The sequence below is a fragment of the Somniosus microcephalus genome, chromosome 14, assembly GCF_052327205.1.
Source record: "Somniosus microcephalus isolate GS21.2 chromosome 14, FLI_Smic_1.0, whole genome shotgun sequence".
NCBI classification, from domain to species: domain Eukaryota; kingdom Metazoa; phylum Chordata; class Chondrichthyes; order Squaliformes; family Somniosidae; genus Somniosus; species Somniosus microcephalus.
This window is the reverse complement of record NC_141000.1, coordinates 17502986-17528865: the sequence shown is the minus strand read 5'-3', so window position 1 is coordinate 17528865 and position 25880 is coordinate 17502986. Positions and strand designations below refer to the sequence as shown.

The 25880-nt window shown below is 45.9% G+C and overlaps 1 protein-coding gene across 3 annotated transcripts in view; it reads right to left on the bottom strand.

The window, feature by feature from the left end:
• The window catches only part of map3k15 (mitogen-activated protein kinase kinase kinase 15), a 272382-nt gene that overhangs the window by 124446 nt on the left and 122056 nt on the right, over positions 1-25880 (bottom strand). For 2 of the 3 annotated variants that reach the window (XM_086006303.1, XM_086006302.1), the window contains exons 6-7: positions 3749-3919; positions 1370-1482 (exon numbers count right to left, since the gene is read on the bottom strand). In XM_086006303.1, the coding sequence (XP_085862429.1) occupies positions 1370-1482; positions 3749-3919 (284 nt within the window). The remainder of the gene's footprint in view (positions 1-1369; positions 1483-3748; positions 3920-25880) is intronic. The other variant, XM_086006304.1, reaches the window with a different exon arrangement.

Below are 25880 nucleotides of genomic sequence, written 5' to 3'. Positions count from 1 at the left end.
GGCGCCACCCGTTTGGTGCTCAGCTATAATTACCAGGAATGTTCCATGTTTGATCCCTGAGATAACAGAGTACAGGTGTGGTATCGATATGGATGATATAGTTTATTTCAGCGCGCCTGGCCTAGGAAGTGGGGGGGGTGGGTGGCGAAGAATCACCAATGGTGCTGGCTTCCGTTTGCTGTTCAGTCCTCCCTGCTGTAAAGGATTGAGCTGAGCAATCTCTTTAGTAAAGACACCCATAATACCAGTGAAAGATGGCCCTCAGAGGAGGGATGCTAGGGGAGCTACGTCTGCCCCCACCCCCACCCCCACCCCGAAAAACAATCAGCTTCTCCCTGCAGCCGCCTCATAAAGCACGCTGCTTTATAAAGTAAAACTAAATTCCAGTCCCCTAACCTTTGGGGGAACCAAGCCTCGGACCAGGCCTGGACCTCCAGTTGGCCCCACTTCCATGGTTTCGGCAAGATATAATGTGGTGAGACCAGGCTTACCTACACAAATGCTATGCTTGGCTGCAACTGCAATCTGGAATTCCCAACTTCAGAAGTCCCGGCCTCCAACCAGACTCCCACCCTGTCCTTGATGGCTTTGTAGGGGTGGGAAGAGGCCCTTCACCCAAGAGGCCGTCAGGAAACTCTGCAATGAGGGCATATCTGGCATATCTGGGTTCCAGCCAAGTTTGTGGCCATTTCGACGGACTCCCACCAAACCTGCGGCAGGATTTTTATCATAAATGCCCCTTCAGTAAGAAATGTTTCCTCTCTGTGTTACATACGTGCATTTGCAGCTATTGGCACATTGCTTTAACAGACGATCTCGTTGATAAAATTCAAACTACAGGAAACTATGTGCTATCCGGAGGTGAGCTATCCGGCAAACTGGAGCCACCGGCAGAAATCAGGTGCCGTTTTTTATTCTTCTTGTTTGTTTTCTTTGCTTTTTTTTCCCACAGTCAAGCAGTGCAAGGTCTGTAGCTATAGCAACAGCTTTAGCTACAGACCCTTGCAGCCACACACGAGTGTTTAGAAGCTGTTGCTAAGCAACAGTGATGGTTGTCAGATACGGAGATAAGAATCTCCGTATCTTTCAACATTAACTCTGGAGTGTACGGCACTTTTTAGGCAACGGCAGTAGCTCGGTCCCGTCGGTGCCGGATAGCACAAAGTTTCCTGTAATTGGATAGGCAATAAGAAAGGGCAACACCTTGGAAAAGAACCAGCCTCACTCTCAAGTATATTTAAACAATCGTGATATAAACAAGGTAATTTTCCAAGCTCTGGTGGGAATTTTCCACAAGGAATGTTTAATTACAGTGGGGCTCAGGAGCTTTAATGTGAATAAAAACAAGCACTTGCACTGAAGCACTCACCAATTTTTCTCAGCTCCATTGAGCTTTCAAACTGCTGACCGGCAGCAATTAGGAGGACAGCCAAAGTAATACCCGAGTATAGGGTTGGTTGGAGCTCAAAGCCTTTGCGGTACCTAGTCATTAATAGAAACAAACAGGGACTTATTCATCAATGTCATATTCAATAGCAGAGGAAACAGTACTGTGTACATGCTGACCCCTAAAACTACCAAATTCCCTGTCGCTGGAAAGCTGTCCTTCTGCTACTGAAATTATTGCTGCTATGAGTGGTTAAGGAGGCCCATGTCGGTAAGCTAAAAGCTTCTCTGGAAGGAGACTTACTGAACCCATCCCCATTGAAAGAGGAGTGTCCACTGTCCACTGTCATCTATCCTATTATATGTCTTCAAAAACGTGCTGGGTGACATTGTAAGGGATGCATTTGGGAGTCCTCAAAATAGTGAAACTCCACTCCTAGCAAATGTGCGTGCAGATCAGAGAATCAGGCACAAGGAGCAGTGGCCATAAACTGAGTGCGGGCTATACGCTGCGCATGACTCTCTGGCCTGCGCTCTTGAGCGAGACTTGTGCTACCATACAATTATAGAATCATTGACTCATACAGCACAGAAGGAGGCTATTCGGCCCATCGTGCCTGGGCTGGCTCTTTGAAAGAGCTCTCCAATTAGTCCCGCTCTCCCTGCACTTTCCCCATAGCCCTGCAATTTTTTCTTCTCAAGTACTTATCCAATTGCCTTTTGAAAGTTACTGTTGAATCTGCTTCCACCGCCCTTTCATGCAGTGAATTCCAGATCATAACAACAGGCTGCATAAAAAAAATTCTCATCTCCCCCCTGGGTCTTTTGCCAACGATCTTGAATCGGTGTCCTCTGCTTACCGACCCTTCTGCCACCAGAAACAGTTTCTCCTTATTTACTCTATCAAAGCCCCTCACAATTTTGAATACCTCTATTAAATCTCCCCTTGTTATGATCTGGGATGCATTACTTGAAAGGGCGGTGGAAGCAGATTCAATTGTAACTTTCAAAAGGGAATTGGATAGATGCTTGAAAAGAAAAAAATTGCAGGGCTATGGGGAACGAGCAGGGGATAATTGGATAGTCCTTTCAAGGAGCTGGTACAGGCACACTGGGCTGAATGGCCTCCTTCTGTGCTATAAGATTCTATGAGGTGATTTTCATTCAGAAGTCGGGAAGGAGGCGGGACTACAACTTTTGGGGTTGTAGTCCCGCCTCCATCGAGTTGTGGCCAACCCACGCGATTTTCCCTTGATTGACCTTGTTGAGCCCACCCAGCGGGCTCAGCAGGCCAATTAAGGACCACCCGGCAACAGGTGACGTCACAGACTGAAATTTCATCTGTCAAGAGGTTTTGACAGATGAAATATCAGCGTTTCACAGCTGTTTGAAGCTGTCAAACACTGAGTCTTACTTCTAACCTGAGTCCTTCTACACAGACTCAGTTACAAATCTCACTGGCACAGAAAGCTGCAGGCTGTCACTTTTGACAGTTCACAGCCATTCTGCTTTCTGTGACGGTTAGATGATGGACTCCCGAAACCTAGAGAAAGGAAGGCTTAAAAGGTAAGTACAGGTAATTTAAACTTCTTTACACACTTTAGACACACCAAACACACTTACCTTTGCACTCATGCACCCATCACTCACCTGAACACCGACATCTCAACCCCTCCAAGTCCTTCAACCCGACGGCCCGACTCCTCTAACTTGGCGTGGTTTGGAGCCGTCGGGAATCCCACACTTCAAGCTTTAAAATAGGGATTAGGCTAAAAACTGCCTGTTAACTACCTGTTAACAGGCAGTTAATTGGCACTAATCCCTTCCCGCCTCGGGTCAGCGGGTCCCAGTGCGGGGCGGGTACCCGCCTCCTTTGAAACTTACATGGAGGCGGGTTGGGGGCGGGATGGTGTCGGGACCCCCGAATTCAGGACTTTAACCCCCCGCACACCTCCAATCCCAACTTCACGGGTCAATGAAAATCGACCCCATGATTCTAAGTGGTGTGGAAGATGGAACCTGCTGTATGCTCTATTCTGTTAGTGCTTAGCAGGGATTCAGTAAAGAGAGAGTTCTCATCTAAAATCTATAAAATTATCAGCAATTTCTTATTAAATTGATAGATCTTAGTAGACCTAATAACCACGGAGGAAATGTTTTTTTCAATGGGAAACGGCCATCTTTTACAGCAACAATTACAGAAAATCTCTTCCTCCCTTCCTTATATTCTGATCTTCCTGCTTTATGTATGTGCTTCAGCTCAGAAAACAGCTCGGCTAAAAAGTATGACTAAAGAGAATTTCCTACTGAGAAGTTTGTCATTGCTTCTCTCCCGCGTTGCTAAGGACTTCAGTCTTTTTACCATTCTATAGCACTGTCCCGGTTGACTATATCCTTGCAGTACGAGTCGAGAAAGAGGTCTTTGTAAATTCTTCCACACAAGCAGTACATGTCAGGAGCAGGCTGGTCGCATGACTCCAAGACCTCAAGCATTATACTTAAGGCTTTTTCTCTGTCACCCTGGTGATTCCTCCTACAGAGAGAAATAAAACAAGAGCACAACAGGTAGTACCAAACTAGAAAAAAAGAAAGACTTGCATTTATGTAGCACCTTCCATGACCTCAGGATATCCCAAAGCACATTACAGCCAATGAAGTACTTTTGAAGTGTAGTCACTGTTGTAATGTAGGAAAGGTGATGGGCAATTTGCGCACAGCAAGGTCCCACAAACAGTAATTTGATAATGACCAGATAATCTGTTTTAGTGATGTTGATTGAGGGATTGGCCAGTACACCAGGGAGAACTCCCCTGCTCTTCTTCGAAATAGTGCCATGGGATCTTTTACATTCACCTGAGAGAGCAGGTGGTGCCTCAGTTTAATGTCTCATCCGAAAGACAGATGATGATACCTTTCGAAAGTTAAGTCATTTCAAGCGCCTCTGCTCCTCAGAACATGCTGCATATCAAAACTGAGTTTAGGAGGCAGTGCTGAACATTGCTGTGCTATGGTGCAAGTCCGTGCCCACAATAGCCCCGTGGTAAGATGCCCATTTTTCCAGAAGAAGCCACTGGGCCATATGGAGGGTGAGAGATGGACAGTGGCTGGCACGTTACTGTGTGGTGCTCTCATGTAGAATGTGCTGGTGCTCAGATGTCATGCTGAGAAGCTTCAGCATTGGTCAGGGAAGTGAAAGAAGAACCAGGACACTGGAAAGTCAGGAAGTTCACTCCAGGACAATGAGCAAATAAATCTATCAATGTAAATAATGCTGCTATTAGACCAGGGACTTGGTGATAAATTCATTTGGGTTCTGATGTTCCTGTCATCTCTCCTAACTCTCTCACCATGGCTCAGCATCCAGTCCCTTTATTTATTTATTCTTTTCCCCTCTTGTGAAGTGTCTTGAGATGCTTTTTCATTAAAGGTGCTATACAAAGGCAAATTGCTATTGTTAATGTAAGCCAGGGTTCTGCAACAAATTATATAAGTTCCTCTGCAATCAGTACCGGGATCGCTTCCTGTCACAATCTCCAAAGATGAGGGTCAAAGTGCACGGTCATGTTGCCTCAGCTCCAACTTTAACAACTGCGGACAGTAGGCTGGCATGGAGATAGGACGGGAAAGTGGAGTTGATGTAAAAGTCCAGCCCTGATCCCATTGAATGGCGGAGCAGGCTCGAGGGGCCGTATGGCCTGCTCCTGCTCCTATTTCTGATGTTCTTATGGCAACAAGGTGGATGTGTGTGTAGGCCTAGAGCAGCAGGCCACACACACTGAAAGATATAATTTCATCTGAAACTCAGGGGCAAACTGAGGCCCAACTCGAATTGTGTGACGCCCTCGGTATGAGGGAAGCAGTGCTGTTTTAAGGCAGCCTCCCTCGCGTGGGGTAGATGTTGTGTGTGGCTCTCACAACTGCATCAGTCAACAACCCTCAAACCACAAGGGGTTACATAAAGCAAAACCAAAGTGCATGGACAGTAAATACTCAAACCGTCATACATTGTGAGAGTGAAGCCACATCTGACAAAGAAGTGCCAATTCTGACGAAAGGTCATCGATCTGAAACGTTGACTCCGTTTCTCTCTCCACGGATGCTGCCCTGGCCTGCTGAGTTTTTCCAGCGTATTAGAAACATAGGCCTAGAAATTGGGTTTTGGCTTAGCCAGGGCTTTAGCGCCGGAAATTAGTGCCGGCGCTAAGTCCCCTGCGCGCGCCAAAAATTCAGTGGCGCCGCGCCCAAACGGCTGCCGGCGCTACTGAAGGGTCTTAGCGCCTGGAAAAGGGCGCTAACTGCCGTTTTGCGCCGCAATTCCGGCGCTGCGGCACCCGATGCGGTGCGGCAGGCTGGGGAAGTGCAGGCCTCCTCCTTCCGTTAAAGAGGAGCTGCCTGCACCCGGCCGCGGCCCGCGCAAATCTGCTTAAAAATGAGCCCGGCACCTCGGACAAGTGCCGGGCTTGCATCTGTTCCGGGGGGTGGGGAGGAGAGAAGTCCGGGGAGGGAGCTGCGGGCAGGCGGCCGGCGGGAAAGCGGCCGGCCGCCGCGGGGCCTTTAATGCGCCGGCGCTAACTGCAGTAAGGCACCTCTGACAAAACGCTGGTTGCGGCTGCCACGGGCGAGGCGGCCGCAACTCAATTTCGGAGTTCGGGCGGGTTACCACGGCAACCGGGACGCTGCGCACACCGATGACGTCATCGGTGCCGGCGCAGCGCTACCGGAGCAACGCCGATTTAGGGCCCCAGGGAATTTCACTACTGGCCATAACTCCGGCGCAAGGCCCTCTAGCGCCTCAAATGAGGCGCTAAGGCTACTGAATTTTCAGCCGATAGAAACATAGAAGATAGGAGCAGGAGTAGGCCATTCGGCCCTTCGAGCCTGCTCCGCCATTCAATGAGATCATGGCTGATCATCCAAATTCAGTACCCTGTCCCTGCCTTCTCCCCATATCCCTTGATCCCTTTAGCCTTAAGAAATATATCCAAATCTTTTTTGAATATATTTAATGAACTGGCCTCCACCGCCCTCTGTGGCAGAGAATTCCACAGGTTCACCACTCTCTGGGTGAAGAAATTCCTCCTCATTTCAGTCCTAAATGTCTTACCCCTTATTCTTAGACTATGACCCCTGGTTCTGGACTCCCCGGTCATCATAAACATCCTTCCTGCATCTAGTCTGTCCAGGCCTGACAGAATTTTATAAGTTTCAATGAGATCCCCTCTCAATCTTCTAAACTCCAGTGAGTATAAGCCCAATCGACACAATCTCTCCTCATACGTCATTCCTGCCATCCCAGGTATCAGCCTGGTGAATCTTCGCTGCACTCCTTCCATGGCAAGAACGTCCTTCCTCAGGTAAGGCGACCAAAACTGCACACAGTACTCAAGGTGCGGTCTCACCAAGGCCCTGTACAACTGTAGCAAGACATCCTTGTTCCTGTACTCGAACCCTCTTGCTACGAAGGCCAACATACCATTTGCCTTCTTAACCGCCTGCTGCACCTGCATACTTACCTTCAGCGGCTGGTGCACAAGAACACCCAGGTCTCTTTGCACTTCCCCTTCTCCCAATCTATTGCCATTCAAATAATAATCTGCCTTCCTGTTTTTGCCACCAAAGTGGATAAACTCACATTTATCCACATTATAGTGCATTTGCCATGTTTCTGCCCAATCACCCAACCTGTCCAAATCGTACTGGAGTTTCACGACATCCTCCTCACAGCTTACCCTCCCACCCAGCTTTGTGTCGTCTGCAAACTTGGAGATATTACATCCAATTCCCTCGTCCAGATCATTAATATATATTGTGAACAGCTGGAGTCCTCGGACCGATCCTTGCGGTACCCCACTAGTCACTACCTGCCACTTGGAAAACGACCCGTTTATTCCAACTCTTTGCTTTCTGTCCGCCAACCAGTTCTCTATCCAAGTCAATATCTTGCCCCCAATCCCATGTGCCTTAATTTTGCACGCTAATCTCTTATGTGGGACCTTATCGAAAGCCTTCTGAAAGTCCAAATACACCACATCCACTGGTTCTCCCTTATCTATTTTACCAGTTACATCCTCAAAAAATTCCAGTAGATTCGTCAAGCATGATTTACCTTTTGTAAATCCATGTTGACTTTGTCCGATCCTGTCACTGCTTACCAAGTGCTCTGCTATTACATCTTTTATAATAGATTCTAGCATTTTCCCCACTACCGGTGTCAGGCTTACCGGTCTATAATTCCCCGCTTTTTCTCGACCACCTTTTTTGAATAGTGGGGTAACATTAGCTACCCTCCAATCCATGGGTACTGTTCCAGAGTCTATCGAGTTCTGGAAGATGACCAGCAATGCATCTACTATTTCCAGGGCCACTTCCTTAAGTACCCTGGGATGTAGATTATCAGGCCCTGGGGATTTATCGGCCTTTAGTCCCATCAATTTTCCTAACACCATTTCCCTACAAATACTGATTTCTTTCAGTTCCACCCTTTCATCAGGCCCTATGTTCCCCGGCATCTCTGGGAGGTTATTTGTGTCCTCCTTTGTGAAGACAGAACCAAAGTATGAATTTAGTTGGTCTGCCATTTCTTTGTTTCACATTATAAATTCCCCTGATTCTGACTGTAAGGGACCTATGCTTGACTTCACCAATCTTTTTCTCTTCACATATCTATAAAAGCTTTTAGTCAGTTTTTATGTTCCCTGCCAGCTTACTCTCATATTCTATTTACCCTTTCTTAATTAATCCCTTTGTCCTCCTTTGTTGAATCCTAAACTGCTCCCAATCCTCAGGATTATTGCTTTTTCTGGCCAATTTATATGTCGTCTCCTTGGATCTTATGCTATCCCTAATTTCCCTTGTTAGCCACGGTTGAGTCACCTTTTTTGTTTTATTTTTATGCCAAACTAGGATGAACAAATTCTGTAGCTCATCCATTCGGTCTTTGAATGTTTGCCATTGCCTATCCACCGTCAACCCTTTGAGTGCCATTCCCCAATCAATCCTACCCAACTCGCTCCTCAGACCATCGTAGTTTCCTTTATTTAAATTGACGACCCTAGTCTCTGAGTCAACTACTTCATTCTCCATCTTAATGAAGAATTCGATCATATTATGATCACTCAGACCCAAGGGGCCTCATACAACAAGATTGCTAATTAATCCTTTGTCGTTACATAATACCCAGTCTAAGATGGCCTGATCTCTGGTTGGTTCCTCGACATATTGGTCCAGGAAACCATCCCGTAAACACTCCAGGAATTCCTCCTCCACAGTATTGTTACTGATTTGGTTGGCCCAATCTATATGTAGATTAAAGTCACCCATGATGACTGCTGTGCCCTTATTGCACGCTTCTTTAATTTCCCTTTTAATGCCATCCCCAACCTCCGCCTTACTGTTGGGAGGTCTGTATACCACTCCCACTAATGTTTTTTTCCCCTTAGTATTTCTCAATTCTACCCATACAGATTCCACATCATCAGAGCTAATATCCTTCATTACAATTGTATTAATCCCTTCTTTAACCAGTAATGCTACCCCACCTCCCTTTCCTTTTTGCCTATCTTTCCTGAATATTGAATACCCCTGGATGTTGAGTTCCCAGTCTTGGCCATCCTTGAGCCACGTTTCCGTAATCTCAACCAAATCATATTCGTTTACCTCTATTTGCGCAGCCAATTCGTCCACCTTATTACAAATGCTCCTCGCATTAAGACACAAAGCCTTCAGGCTTGTTTTTTTAACGCTCTTAGACCTATTAGAGTTATTATTTACTGTGGCCACGTTTGATTTAAACCGTTGATTTCTCTGACTGCCACTTTTGTTTTTCTCCTTCCTATCTTTTGCTTTTATCCCTGTTTCCCATTCCTCTGTCTCCCTGCTCAGGTTCCCAACCCCCTGCCATTTTAGTTTAAACCCCCCCGAACAGTGCAAGCAAACCTCCCCGCAAGGATATTTGTCCCACTCTGGTTCAGATGCAACCCGTCCGACTTGTACAAGTCCCACCTTTCCCAGAAGCAGGCCCAGTGATCCAGGAAACCAAAGCCCTCCCTCCTGCACCAACTCTTTAGCCACGCATTCATCTGCTCTATCCTCCTATTCCTATACTCACTAGCACGTGGCACCGGGAGTAATCCAGAGATTACAACCTTTGAGGTCCTGCTCTTTAATCTGCTACCTAGCTCCCTAAATTCTTGCTGCAGGACCTCATCCCTCTTCCGACCCATGTCATTGGTCCCAATGTGAACCACGACCTCTGACTGTTCACCCTCCCCCTTCAGAATGCCCTGCAGCCGTTCAGTGACATCCTTGACCCTGGCACCAGGGAGGCAACAAACCATCCTGGAGTCACGTCTACGGCCACAGAAACGCCTATCTGTACCCCTTATGATAGAATCCCCTACCACTATTGCTCTCCCACTCTTTTTCCTCCCTTCCTGAGCAGCAGAAGCACCCCTAGTGCCAGGAAGTTGGCTGCTGCTGCCTTCCTCTGGTAAGTCATCCCCCTCAACAGTATCCAAATCGGTATACCTGTTTGAGAGGGGGATGGCCACAGGGGTTCCCTGCACTCAAATTCAAATTCAAATTCAAATTCAAATCGCTTTATTGGCATGACAAGTTACATCTTATGTTGCCAAAGCATTGGAAAACATTCATGTTTGTTCACAAAAATACAGATCTATCCATACAGTGTATAAACAGATATATCCCTGAGTGTATAAATATACTTTCATATAATTTATATATACTCTTATCTTATCTTTAGTGGTTGTCCCTCTGTTTATGGCAAGCTGTAACATAGTGTGCCGCTAGTGTTATGCAACTTCTCTCTTCCCCTAGTAGGTATGGGAGTTTTTGGTCGTCATTCAATTTTCTGAATTCCGGGCATATTTTTGTAAATTTTGGGTAGAAATTCTCCCTTATGCCCTGATATTTTCTACAAGCTGTGAGGAAGTGCATCTCTGTCTCCACCATTCCCTGACTGCAGTGAGAGCATATCCTGTCCTCTCTTGGTAGCCGGGTCTGCCTGTGCCTACCTTTTTCGATCGCCAGGCTATGTTCACTAAGTCTGTACATTGTCAGGATTTTTCTCAGTTTGCTGTCATAGAGTCATAGAGTCATAGAGTTTTACAGCACAGAAAGAGGCCCTTCGGCCCATCGTGTCTGCGCCGCCCATCCATCCCTGTCCAGTCTAATCCCATTTTCCAGCATTTGGTCCATAGCCTTGTATGCAATGGCATTTCAAGTGCTCATCCAAATGCTTCTTGAATGTTGTGAGGGTTCCTGCCTCCACCACCCTTTCAGGCATTGAGTTCCACATTCCAACCACCCTCTGGGTGAAAAAGTTCCTCCTCAAATCCCCTCTAAATCTCCTGCCCCTTACCCTGAATCTATGCCCCCTTGTTATTGACCCCCCCACTAAGGGGAAAAGTTCCTCTTTATCTACCCTATCTATGCCCCTCATTATTTTGTACACCTCAATCAGGTCCCCCCTCAGCCTTCTCTGCTCCAAGGAAAACAACTCCAGCCTGTCCAGCCTCTCTTCATAGCTGAGGCGCTCCATCCCAGGTAACATCCTGGTGAATCTTCTCTGCACCCTCTCCAAAGCAATCACATCCTTCCTATAGTGAGGTGACCAGAACTGCACACAGTACTCCAGCTGTGGCCTCACCAGCGTTTTGTACAGCTCCATCATAACCTCCCTGCTCTTATATTCTATGCCTCGGCTAATGAAGGCAAGTATCCCATATGCCTTTTTAACCACCTTATCTACCTGCTCCGCTGCCTTCAGGGATCTATGTACACCAAGGTCCCTCTGACCCTCTGTACTTCCTAGGGTCCTACCACTCATTGTGTATTCCCTTGCCTTATTTGTCCGTCCAAAATGCATCACCTCGCACTTTTCAGGGTTAAATTCCATTTGCCACTTTTCCGCCCATCTGACCAACCCGTTTATATCGTCCTGTAGCCGGAGGCTTTCCTCCTCACAATTTACCACCCCACCAATTTTCGTGTCATCTGCGAACTTACTGATCATACCTTTTACATTCTCATCCAAATCATTTATGTAGATCACAAACAATAAGGGACCCAGCACCGATCCCTGAGGTACCCCACTGGACACAGGCTTCCAGTCACAAAAGCAACCTTCGACCATCACCCTCTGCCTCCTGCCACTCAGCCAGTTTAGGATCCAACGCGCCAAGGCACCCTGGATCCCATGGGCTCTTACCTTCTTGACCAGTCTCCTATGCGGGACTTTGTCAAAAGCTTTACTGAAGTCCATGTACACCACATCCACAGCATTTCCCTCATCCACCCCACTGGTCACCCCCTCGAAAAATTCGATCAGATTTGTTAGACATGATTTACCCTTGACAAAGCCATGCTGACTATCCCCGATTAATCCTTGCCTCTCCAAGTGGAGATTAATTTTGTCCCTCAGAATTTTTTCCAATAATTTCCCCACCACAGATGTTAGACTCACTGGCCTGTAATTCCCTGGTTCATCCCTGCTACCCTTCTTGAATAATGGTACTACGTTAGCTGTTCTCCAGTCCTCTGGTACATCCCCTGTGGCCAGAGAGGTTCTGAAAATTAGTGTCAGAGCCCCTGCAATCTCCTCCCTTGCCTCCCACAGCAGCCTGGGATACATCTCGTCCGGTAATCAGCTATGTTGTATTGTCTGTTTAGGGCCAAGTAGCAATTGAGTTTGCTTTGGGTTTTTGTTGTTTCTGCCCAATATGTCAGATATTTTTCCTTTTGCTTAGCGACGATTGTGTTGGGTCGAATTCTTTGTGTTACGCTGTCACTGTCCTGGGGCTGGTTATTGTTAGTAGTGTTAGTAGTTACTTCACTGAGTCCCAGGACTAGTTGACTGAGGGTATTCTTCTTTATGGTCAGCTCTTGGCATTTCAGGGCATTGTAGTGATAGCATTGGGGGTTGCTCATTTGTCGGTGATTCCAAAATTTGGTGGCTCTTTTTTGGATAGTGATTATTAATGGATATTGGCCTAGTTCCGCCCTGCATGCATTGTTTACTGTTTTCCTTTGAGTCTGGAGGATACTTTTACAGAATTCTGCATGTAGGATCTCAATTGGGTGTTTGTCCCATTTTGCCTGCCTCTACTGCTCTGCCTGATGGTCACCCATTTTCTGTTTTCTGTTGTTATTTCTGACAAAGAAGTGCTTGTTCCAGAAATGACTTAATCAGTAAGTTCATTAAAGAGATACATTAATCATCATAAGTACCCGAATTCATGCTTACAAGATCATTAGTGGAATCAATGCGCTTCTCTATTACATAAATATTGTAACTGGAATCTATGTAAATGGCACATTGGCAGAAAGGCTGAATCATTTATCCAGTCCTGTTTAAACTGGATCACATGAGCTCCTTCCCAGAGAAGTCCCTGAAAATATTTACAGAGACACATCAGTAACAGATCAGAGGGCTATCTCAGTTTGAATCAGGAGAATCTCCACATCACATATTTTAAAATGAGTTTTTAATGAACTCAATGCCTTATTGTTTTTGTAAAATGGATTCCCAGTGATTGCCTAAGGGGCAGCTATTGCCCCTGTAGCTTAGTAAGCAAAGTTAAGGTTGAGCAAATTCGTATCCCTGGGTAATATGTAGATGCTAATGCTAACCGAGTTGTCTGACGCTGGTTTATGCGGATTGTTTAACAAATGTTTGGAAATACAAGGCTGATTTCCCCCTCAATTACTGCCTGTTTTCGACTGGTCTCTGGGTGGGCAGGCAGGAGTGGCAAGTATGTTGGGAAACAGTTCCTGCAAGCTATCTAACAATCAACTGTTTCCTCTTAATCTGACTTCTGTCAAACTTACTTCTTAATAAATAATCTTCATTTTGTGAGGACGAACGCAAATAGGTTACACCCTCATCTGGTTCCTTCATCGCTTGACACAGGTCCAATCTGGTGGCTAGAGTTTCAGCTCAGTCAGTGATGCTCCCCCACCTTGAGCAAATTCTGTACCTTTTCTTCCCTCAGTAGTGCTTAACATTAAGGAGCACTGATTTGCCAGCTGAGGGGAGGTGCGGTAGGTGATCGTCAGCAGGAGATTTCCTTGGCCATGTTTGACCTCAAGCCATGAGACTCTGAATTCTGGAGTAAATGTTGAGCACTCCCAGTGCCAAGCCCACCCAACTGTGTACCATTGTGCCCCATGTCTGGTAGGTCTACCCCACTGGTGGGACAGGAAATACCAGGTGATGGAAGAATCTGGGATGCTGGCTCATAGATACGACTCTGTGATTATGACTATATCAGGTTCTTGCTTGTCTAGTCCATGGGGTAGCTCTTCCAACTTGGGCACTAGTCAGATGTTAGTGAGCAGAAAATTTTCTGCAGAGTTTTGTCCTGATCCAATACCTGGGTCAATGCCAATAGGACTGTCAGATATTTCTCTTACGATTCTGTTCAGCAGCGATCGTTCACAGCTGAGTGGCTTGCTAATTCACTTCAGAGGACATTGGTAGATTAAAGGGAAGAGATTCAACTCAGGGGCATCAGTTTGGCACCTGACAAATCAGTGGCCAGGAGTTAAAAATCGGTGGGGGCGGGGAGGGGGAACACCGTGGCCGCTCCATTGACGCCCAAGTCCCACCTGATACATAGAAACATAGAAGATAGGAGCAGGAGTAGGCCATTCGGCCCTTCGAGCCTGCTCCGCATTCAATGAGATCATGGCTGATCATCCAAATTCAGTACCCTGTCCCTGCCTTCTCCCCATATCCCTTGATCCCTTTAGCCTTAAGAAATATATCCAACTCCGTCTTCAATATATTTAATGAACTGGCTTCCACCGCCCTCTGTGGCAGAGAATTCCACAGGTTCACCACTCTCTGGGTGAAGAAATTCCTCCTCATTTCAGTCCTAAATGGCTTACCCCTTATCCTTAGACTATGACCCCTGGTTCTGGACTCCCCAGCCATCAGAAACATCCTTCCTGCATCTAGTCTGTCCAGGCCTGACAGAATTTTATAGGTTTCGATGAGATCCCCTCTCAATCTTCTAAACTCCAGTGAGTATAAGCCCAATTGACACAATTTCTCCTCATACGTCATTCCTGCCATCCCAGGTATCAGCCTGGTGAATCTTCGCTGCACTCCTTCCATGGCAAGAACGTCCTTCCTCAGGTAAGGCGACCAAAACTGCACACAATACTCAAGGTGCGGTCTCACCAAGGCCCTGTACAACTGTAGCAAGACATCCTTGTTCCTGTACTCGAACCCTCTTGCTACGAAGGCCAACATACCATTTGCCTTCTTAACCGCCTGCTGCACCTGCATGCTTACCTTTAGACACTGGTGCACAAGAACACCCAGGTCTCTTTGCACTTCCCCTTCTCCCAATCTATTGCCATTCAAATAATAATCTGCCTTCCTGTTTTTGCCACCAAAGTGGATAACCTCAGCCTCGGACTGGCATGGACTGGCATGCGGAAAAATTGCTCCACAAATTTGCTGCCCATTTTGGGCCCAAGTCAAATTCCCCCCCTAAGATTCAACCAGATATTGCAGAATTGGATTCTCCTGTAGTCCAGTCTAGGTAGGGGTGGTAGGTGCCCTTTCCCAAAAGGCAGTAGTGAACCAGTTGCATTCTTACGGACATCCAGTAGCTATGATGGTCATTTATTCCTGATTCCAGATAACAATTTACTGATGAAGAAGAGGAAAGTCATTTTCTGCAGTTAGGGAGAGTTTAGCTGCACAAATTGTGAAGCTTCCTGCCTGTAAAAGCCGCGACAGGATATTAGTATCCATTACTGATCAACGGAAGTGAATCCTGACCGTAACAGGTAGTACGGCTCCTTGCTCCAGTCCGGTGATTAAAGAAGGCCATTGTGTCCTGATCATTCCCCATGCCAGCCCTCCCTTACCAAATTGCAGTGAAATGCAACTGGCCAAAACAACATGATAGTGTCAGAAAATAATAGGAACATTAGGAACAGGAGTAGGCCATTCAGCCCCTCCTGCCTGCTCCGCCATTCAATTAGATCACGGCTGATCTGCACCTCAAATCCATTTTTCTGCCTTTGCTCCATATCCCTTGATACCCTTACCCAACAAACATCTATCGATCTCAGTCTTGAAAGCTCCAATTATCCTAAATAAAGTTCCCTAGCCACTATTTTAGCAGAGGTGTTAACCTTGACCAACTGGTCATCTTCATATGTGAGCCCAGACAATGAGTATCAGCAAGCTCTCTGACAATGATGGGGTTCATGGCCGAGACCAGTTCTGTCCACACGTATACACTTTCCAGCAGCAATCCCTGGATACTAATTAGGATGGATTTTTCCACTCTCTAACTCTAGCCTGGAAATGGCTGTTGGTGACATGAGTTAATGGAGCTTCTCCCTCCTACGGCACTCCCTTGTGAGCCATTATGGCGCAGCTGTTCACTTGTCTATTTGAAAAGGGTTAACAGCCTTGCTAAACCGAGAAATGTCATGCAAATACTTTGATCATTCATCCACCAATATCGCCAACAGTAATTTCTGGATTACTGAAATCACCTGCAGCATCTCAACTCCTGCATGACTGCGATCGACTTACTCAGCTCAGAGCAGAGAGAGAACCTGAAGCTGGCCTGGTCTGTATGGTTCACAGCCATTAAACTAATGGGGAGCTGGTTTCTGAGAGGTGTTTAAAAAGTTAAAAGGATTCGATAGGGTAGATAGTGAGTAACTATTTCCTCTGGTGGGGAAATCAAGTACAAGGGGACATAATCTTAAAATTAGAGTTGAGCCGTTCAGAAGCAAAATCAGGAAGCACAAAGAGTAGTAGAAATCTGTAACTCTCTCCTCCAAAACACAGACATCTGGTGACATGACACTGATGAAAAAAAAAATGACATTTAACTTTCTCATAAAAGTGACTTCAAGAGCAGTGCAAATACAACGTTTCCCACAGCCCAGAGACCGCTAGCAAAACATGGCAAACAAAGCAGAGCCATTGTACTGTGACACCCAATAAACAGGCTTCCCACTGAAATAATCTCCACCCACCTCAGGGCACTAAGCAGAGACCATACTGAAGGGGACTCAGCAACTTTAAGGTGATATCATATACAACAGCACACTTGTATGAACATTAGCACAGTTATACTTTAATATTCTGTTCTGTAGGAACTGGGAGGAAGATTTGCTGACACCACACAGTTGCGATAGTACTTCAGTAGAATGAGCCAAAGAATTAGCTTTTATGTAGTGCCTTTCACATCCTCAGGATGTCCCAAAATGCTTCAATTACTTTTTTTTGAAATGTAGTCATTGTTTTTTTTGTAGCCAATTGGTCAATTTATGCAAATCAAGGTCCCACAAACAGCAATGAAATAAATGACTAGTTAAACTGTTTTGTTGAATTTCCCACATTATACTCCATCTGCCAAATTTTTGCCCACTCACTTAATCTATATATATCCCTTTGCAGAATCTGTGGGCTGGATTTTCCCAGCGGAGGCGGGATGGCGGCGGGAGAGCTGGTTGGTGGGTTTCGGTCCTGCTCCTGCCTGCAGCCGCTCTCTGAAAATGATTTTCCATAGATTAGCCTAGTTAAGCCCACCCTGCTGGGTTCCTGGCCAATTAACAGGAAGCAGGTCTGATGACGTCATCTGATGACACGTCATCAGCCGGTTTCCTTAAAGGAGCCATGGCCACATTGATTTTGACATTTGTGCTTTCAGTGTTCTACAGCATTGATGTGCTGCAAACACTGACAAGCACTGCACAGAGGTGCACATCTGCACCCAGGCTCACGTGTGACTCCCTCCATATGCTTATGCACGCAGGGAGGTTCTCTTCCCTTCCCATGGGCGGAAGAGACCTCCCCAGGAGATTAACGCAGTCTGGTTGCACATTGCACAGGAGGACACAGCAGGGATGTCGTCAGGAGGACCAGGCTGCAGTGGTGCAAACCTTTCATTGATCTCAATAGATCACGAAATGTTACTGCCAAGCCACACTCAGCTTCATCCTGCTGTGCCACTCATCACACCCCCATCACTCTGCCTTCCCTACCCTACTCCTGCACATCTTTACTCACATCAACTTACCTTGCATCTCCACCCATCCCTCTCTATCTACATTATCACTTCCCCATCTCACTAGCCACCCCTCACACTCACCCTCATTCTAGTGCAATCATACAAACTAACAACACACCAGGGTGGCACTTGAGAGGTTTCGCCAATGTTCATGTGAAGTTTCTGGTAATGTGTTGTCATACAGTGAAATCTATATTTTCAACACTTCACCTTATTGGACAGATCTGTGCTCACCTTTGGAAGTGTCTGAGTGAGTTCCAGTGAGTGTTGAGACATAACTCCCCCCCCCCCACCACCCCCCACCCTCCCCCCCGCTATTGTTATGAGTGTGAATGGAATGGCTTGGAAATTATAGGGTTCCTTTATGGTGCTGGTGTGGGATGGTGTCAGCCTGGCGCATCATGTGGCAGCCAGTGTGTATAACGTCAAGTGAAGAAAACCTGGCCATGGTGAGGCCATCACTGGCCTCCTGGGCAGCAATGTGGTCGAGTGCTGATGCGCTGTGTCCCGTGCAGCATCAGGTGATGGCGGAAAAGGTTGGTGTTGTTGGTGATGTTGTTGGTGATGTTGGTGTTGGGGCTGATCATAGGAGGGATTCAGAGGAGCAAGGTGTGATTTTTTCAAGGGCACCGACGTTGCTGGAATAGATGGCAGCTGCAGGTGAGATGACAGAAGCGATCTGTCGATGGTGAGAGAGGTTGCTCCAATGAGGTGGCACTGGATATACAGTTGGCTCTAAACACTTGCAAGCTAAAGAAATCTCGATATGTCTTACAAATGCAGTAACCAACAATTTCTGAGCTCAGAAACTGAACAGCTGCAACATAGTATCCTTTGTACCACTTCTGCAGCTGTCAGACAAATCAAAGCAGACTCAACTCACGCCAGGGTGAGCTGGCGTGTTCCCCGAGCAGCGGGTAACCCATGGGGGAGCACGTAAAATTACAAGGTAGGCTCAAAATAGCATTAAATTGGCTGTTAACAAGCCATTTAATGATCTAAATTGTCTCCCCCACCACTTGGTGTCGGGTCAGTTCTGCGCAGACAGACCCGACACCTGGGGGACTCGCGTGGAGGCGGGTTGATGGCAGATTTCCTACCCGCTGTCAATCTTTGCTATTTTGACAGCGGACCCACCTCCAAACCTGCACTCTGAGCGCCGGCAAAATTCAGCCCTTTGTGTCCTCCTCACAACTTGCTTTCCCACCTATCTTTGTATCATCAGCAAATTTGGCTACAGTACACATGGTCCCTTCATCCAAGTCATTAATATAGATTGTAAATAGTTGAGGCCCCAGCACTGATCCCTGTGGCACCCCACTAGTTACAGTTTGCCAACCTGAAAATGACCCATTTATCCCGACTCTCTGTTTACTGTTAGTTAGCCGATCCTCTATCCATGCTAATATATTACCCTCAACACCATGAGCTCTTATCTTGTGCAGTAACCTTTTATGTGGCACTTTATCGAATGCCTTTTGGAAATCCAAATACACTACATCTACTGGTTCCCCTTTATCCACCCTGCTCATTCCATCCTCAAAGAACTCTAATAAATTTGTCAAACATCATTTCCCTTTCACAAAACTATGTTGACTCTGCTTGATTGTATTATGATTTTCAAAATGTCCTGCTACTACAGGAAACTCTCTCTTTACCGGCACCTAAATAACCGGAAATCTCTCTTAACCAGCAAAATTCAGGAGTAGGATAGCAAAATACTGCGGATGCTGGAAATCCAAAATAACAACAGAAAATGCTGGAAAAACTCAGCAGGTCAGGCAACATCCGTGGAGAGAAATTTGAGTTGACGTTTCGGGTCGAAACCCTTTTTCAAAACTGGAAAGGAAATAAAATAGATCGAAGGCAGGGCTGCGATCGAACAAAAGAAGTAAAAGAGACAATAAAAGGTATTCGAAACCAGATGAGGTGGTAATAGGCCGGTGGAGACAAAAGACAGCTGAGCTTAGGTGTGAAGTGTACTGGCAGGATAAGAGACAGCTGCCAGGTGGGAAAGAGAAACAAAAGGAAAGGGGGGGGGGGAAGGAAGACCCAAAACAAAGGGGTGGAAAAAAATATGAGTAAAAAAGTAATAGGGGCCGAGGTTATGATCTGAAATTGTTGAACTCGATAGATCTTCCGATTAGGCACTTTGCAGTCTTCCGGTTCGAGGCTCTTACTCCCTGTGAGGATGGGAACAGGGACTGCGGGGAGGATGAGCAACCTGGCCACAGCACCATGGAGCGGGGGGCCATTCAAGTGGGGGGAGTTAAAAGAAATGTTGTAGTGGTAGGGGATAGTATCGTTAGGGGGATAGATAGAGTTCTTTGCAGCCGAGAGCGAGAGTCCCGAAGGCTGTGTTGCCTGCCCGGTGCCAAGGTTAAGGACATCTCCTCTGGACTGGAGAGAAACTTGGAGTGGGAGGGGGAGGATCCAGTTGTCGTGGTCCATGTTGGTACCAATGACATAGATAGGACAAGGAAGGAGGTTCAGCTGAGGGAGTTTGAGCAGCTAGGGGTCAAATTAAAAAGCAGAACCACAAGGGTATCTGAGCCACGAGCGAATTTGGCTAGGACAAATAAAATTAGAGAGTTAAATGCGTGGCTCAAAGACTGGTGTGGGAGAAATGGGTTTTGCTTCCTGGGACACTGGCACCAGTACTGGGGCAGGAGGGAGCTGTTCCGTTGGGACAGGCTTCACTTGGCCAGTGCTGGGACTAGAGTCCTGGCGGATCATATAACTAGGGCTGTAGAGAGGGCTTTAAACTAACTAGTGGGGGGGAGGTTCCTAGAGAGCAAATAATAAAAATGACAACAGAGAAGGTCATAGACTTAGGTAGCAGTGGGGAAATTAAAAACCAGAGCGTGTCAGGAAGGGGCAGAAGGTATGGAGTAAAAGGTAAAGTAATAAAAAGGGCAAAAGCAGGAACTAAGTGTCACAAAACATCTTTGAAAGTTCTCTATCTGAATGTACGTAGCATTCGTAACAAAATAGACGAGTTAATGGCACAAATAACTACATATGGGTATGATCTTGTGGCCATTACAGAAACATGGCTGCAGGGTGACAATGCCTGGGAATTAAACATACCAGGTTATTTAACGATCAGGAAGGACAGGCAGGAAGGAAGGGGAGGTGGGGTGGCTATGTTAATAAAGGAAGGAATCACTGTAATACAGAGAAATGATATTGGGTCAAAAGATCAGGATAATGAAACAGTTTGGGTGGAAGTAAGGAATAATAAGGGGAAAAAAACACTAGTGGGCATAGTCTATAGGCCTCCGAACAGTGGCAACTCTGTTGGACGGAGTATCAATCAGGAAATAGTTGAGGCTTGTAATAAGGGAACATCTATAATTGTGGGGGATTTTAACTATCATATTAATTGGACAAATCAAATTGGGCAGGGCTGCCTTGAGGATGAGTTCATTGAGTGTATTAGGGATGGGTTTCTTGAGCAGTATGTAACTGTACCGACCAGGGGGCAAGCAACCTTAGATCTGGTCCTGTGTAATGAGACAGGATTAATTAAAAATGTCCTAGTAAAGGATCCCCTTGGAATGAGTGACCATAACATGGTTGAATTCCATATTCAATTAGAGGGTGAGAAGGTTGGATCTCAAACAAGCGTGCTAAGCTTGAATAAAGGAGACTATGAAGGTATGAGAGCGGAATTGAGTAGAGTGGATTGGGAAAATAGATTAAAGGGTAAGATGATACATGATCAGTGGTGTACATTTAAGGAGTTATTTTACAACTTCCAAAAAATATATATTCCACTGAGAAGAAAAGGGTGTAAAAGAAAAGACAGCTATCCGTGGCTAAGTAAAGAAATTAAGGATAGTATTCAACTAAAAACAAGGGCATATAAGGTAGCCAAATCCAGTGGGAGGATAGAGGATTGGGAAAACTTTAAAAGACAGCAAAAAATAACAAAAAGATTGATTAAGAAAGGGAAGATAGATTATGAAAGTAAATTAGCAAAAGATATAAAAACAGATAGTAAGAGTTTTTATAGTTATATAAAAAGAAAAAGGGTGGCTAAAGTAAATGTTGGTCCCTTAGAGGATGAGACCGGGAAATTAATGGTGGGAAATATGGAGATGGCAAAAACACTGAATGAATATTTTATATCAGTCTTTACAGTAGAAGACACTAAGAATATCCCAACACTGGACAAACAGGGGGCTAAAGGGGGGGAGGAGCTAAACATGATCAAAATCACTAAGGAAGTGGTACTCGGTAAAATAATGGGACTCAAGGCGGATAAATCACCTGGACCTGATGGCTTACATCCTAGGGTCTTGAGGGAAGTGGCGGTAGGGATTGTGGATGCATTGGTAATAATTTTCCAAAACTCCCTGGACTCGGCAAAGGTCCCGGCAGACTGGAAAACTGCTAATGTAACACACTTATTTAAAAAGGGCAGTAGACAAAAAGCTGGAAACTATAGACCGGTTAGCCTAACATCTGTGGTAGGTAAAATTTTGGAGTCCATTATTAAGGAGACAGTAACAGGACATTTGGATAATCATAATGGTTTTATGAAGGGGAAGTCATGTTTGACAAATTTGTTGGAGTTCTTTGAGGAAGTAACATATAGGGTGGATAAAGGGGAACCAGTGGACGTAGTGTATTTAGACTTCCAAAAGGCATTTGACAAGGTGCCACACAAAAGATTATTGCTTAAGATAAAAAATCACGGGATTGGGGGTAATATTCTGGCATGGATAGAGGATTGGCTATCTAACAGAAGGCAGAGAGTTGGGATAAATGGTTCATTCTCAGACTGGCAATCAGTAACTAGTGGTGTTCCGCAGGGGTCAGTGCTGGGTCCCCAACTCTTTACAATCTATATTAACGATTTGGAGGAGGGGACCGAGTGTAACATATCAAAGTTTGCAGATGATACTAAGATGCGAGGGAAAGTAGTGAGTGAGGAGGACATAAAAAACCTGCAAGGGGACATAGACAGGCTAAGTAAGTGGGCAGAGATTTGGCAGATGGAATACAATACTGGAAAGTGTGAGGTTATGCACTTTGGCAGGAAAAATCGTAGAGCAAGTTATTATCTTAATGGCAAGAAACTGGAAAGTACTGAAGTACAAAGGGATCTGGGGGTCCTGGTGCACGAAACTCAAAAGGTTAGTATGCAGGTGCAGCAAGTGATTAAGAAGGCCAATGGAATGTTGGCTTTCATTGCTAGGGGGATAGAATATAAAAATAGGGAGGTATTGCTTCAGTTGCACAAGGTATTGGTGAGACCGCACGCGGAATACTGCATACAGTTTTCGTGTCCATACTTAAGGACATACTTGCTCTCGAGTCAGTACAAAGAAGGTTCACTCGGTTAATCCCGGGGATGAGGGGATGGACATATGAGGAGAGGTTGAGTAGATTGGGACTCTACTCATTGGAGTTCAGAAGAATGAGAGGCGATCTTATTGAAACATATAAGATTGTGAAGGGGTTGGATCGGGTGGATGCGGGGAAGATGTTCCCGATGATGGGTGAAACTAGAACTAGGGGGCATAGTCTTAGAATAAGGGGCTGCTCTTTCAAAACTGAGATGAGGAGGAACTACTTCACTCAGAGGGTGGTAGGTCCATGGAATATGCTGCCCCAAAAAGCTGTAGAAGCTACATCATTACATAAATTTAAAACAGAAATAGACAGTTTCCTAGAAGTAAAGGGAATTAAGGGTTACGGGGAGCGGGCAGGAATTTGGACATGAGTCTAGGTTCGGATCGGTCATGGCCCTGTGGGTAGCGGAGCGGGCCCAGGGGCCGTGTAGCCTGATCCTGCTCCTATTTCGTGTGTCTAATTCTGTTAGATTCAGGAGATGGTTCTGTGATAGTGGATTGGCGGTTAGGATCAGATCAGCCATGATCTTATTGAATGGCGGAGCAGGCTCGAGGGGCCGATTGGCCTACTCCTGCTCCTATTTCTTATGTTCTTATGTTCTTATGTTCCAGCATTTTCTGTTGTAAATTCAGGAGTAGGTTCAGGTAAGTTTTACTTCATATTAGTGGCTGTGTAACCGGGGTTCCTGGATCTGTGGCCGTGTAACCGGGGTTCCTGGATCTGTGGCCGTGTAACCAGGGTTCCTGCACCTGTTGCCATGCAACAGGGACTCCTGGATCTGTGGCCATGTATGGGGCTCTCGTACCTTAGTAAGTATACCTCTCTGTAATCCGGACTTTTTGATCAACCGGCACCATGCCGGTCCCGGCGGTGCCGGATAAAAAAGAGTTTCCTGTACTTCCTTAATAATGGATTCCAGCATTTTCCCAATGACAGATGTTAGGCTAACTGGCCTATAGTTTCCTGCTCTCTGTCTCCCTCCTTTCTTGAATAGGGGCATTACATTTGCAGTTTTCCAATCAACTGGGACCTTTCCAGAATCTAGGGATTTTTGGAAGATTACAGCCAATGCATTCACTATCTCTGTAGCCACTTCTTTTAAGGCCCTAGTATGCAGGTCATCAGGTCCAGAGGACTTGTCAGCCTTTAGTCCCATTAGTTTGCTTAGTACTTTTTCTCTAGTGATAGTGATTGTTTTAAGTTACTCCCTCCCTTTTGCTCCTTGATTTTCCACTATTATTGGAATGCTTTTTGTGTCTACTGTCATGAAGACAGATACAAAATATTTGTTCAAAGTCTCTGCCATTTCCTTGTTTCCCATTATTAATTCCCCAATCTCATCCTCTAAGGAACCAACGGTTTGCTTTCGCTATGCTCTTCCTTTTTATATACCTGTAGAAGCTCTTACTGTCTGTTTTTATATTTCTTGCTAGTTTACTCTCATAATCTATTTTCTCCCTCATTATTTTTTTCGTCAAACTTTGCAAGGTTCTAAAGATTCCCAATCTTCTGGCCTACTACTAATCTTCACAACATTTTATGCCTTTTCTTTCAATTTGATACCCTCCTTAACTTCCTTAGTTAGCCACGGATGGTTCATCCTTCTCGTAGTCTTTCTTTCTCACTGGAATATATCTTTGTTGAGAGTTATGAAATAGCCCCTTAAAAGTCTGCCACTGCTTATCTACTGTCTTACTTTTGAATCTATTTTTCCAGTCCATCAGGAGAACTCTCTGCTCGTCTTCAAATAGCGCCATAGGATCTTTTGTGGCCTGAACAAACTGACAGGGCCTCGGTTTAACGTTTAAAAGGTGGCATGTCTGACATGGCAGCACTCCCTCAGTGCTGCACTAAAACATCAGCTAGATTACGTACTAAAGTCCTGGAGTGGAGATTTAACCCTTAGCTTTCTGACTCAGAGAACACAAGGCTACCACTGAGCCAAGCTCAGTTAAATGTAAACAAAATGGCCGTGAAGTCAGCGGGATGCAGCTATCGGCCTTTAAGATCAGGTGACAGGTGGTCACTGCCAGGAACCCAGGAGAACCGTCCCTGGCTCAGGATGTGCTTCAGGAGGGGAATCCCAGTCGGGGCAAGGGGGGAGCCCGGGATGGGGAAGCTGAAGGTTTCCTCGTGAGATCTGGAGGAACACTCCTGCTCCTCCTTGCCCACAAAGGAACCGGAGTTCAAAAAAAATCTCACTTTACTGAGCCCCTCTGGCCCTGGCTGCTGTTTCTGGCAGGTTTGGCCTGGTGGGGAAGCCAGCACTGATCCCCCCCCTGCTTCGCCTTACAGTTAAAATAGCAGATTGGGCCCCCATGACATCGTCAGAGCTTGATCTGTATATTTAAAGGGGACTTCGCCGGCTCGGGACAGGTGTCCTTGCCGCTTGCGATTTAAAATTACAGTCGGTCAGATTGGACGGGGAAGGGAGTGGGTAAATCACCACCCGCCCCCCCCACCCCATTACCCCATCCCCCATCCATTATAACTGCCTCCCACCTGGTCTGTGCCAGGGAGTTAAAATAGCCCAAAATATAAACAGAAAATGCTGGAAACACTCAGCAGGTCAGGCAGCATCTGTGGAGCGAGAAACAGAGTTAACGTTTCAGGTCGATGACCCTTCGTCAGAATAGCCCCTTTTACAGTCAACAGAAATCAGGAGCAGAAACCTTGGTCGATTTCTTCCGCCCTGCTCTGGGGACACTACAACCACTTACAAAACAAGTGTCAGCTTTGTTTAAGTTAACACTGAAAACTGGCGAAATATCCCCACCAATACCACAACTGAGATCAACGAACTGATCCCGTGACCTCGCTGAGCTTCATATCTCCGCACTGTATGTGGTTTACACACACACTAAAACAGCTCCAAGTTTTGCTGCACAGCAGTTACTCAGACCTCAGGGGGTTAATGACAGCTCACTTGCCTATTTTATTTACTCACCATCACGGTTGCACTGACCCCGCTGCTTGCGAATGTTTGGAATTCCTCCCACTGATTTTAGATATTTAAACAAAAGCGGTGGGTTCTTTCTTCTTAAAATTCCTGTCGTGCGA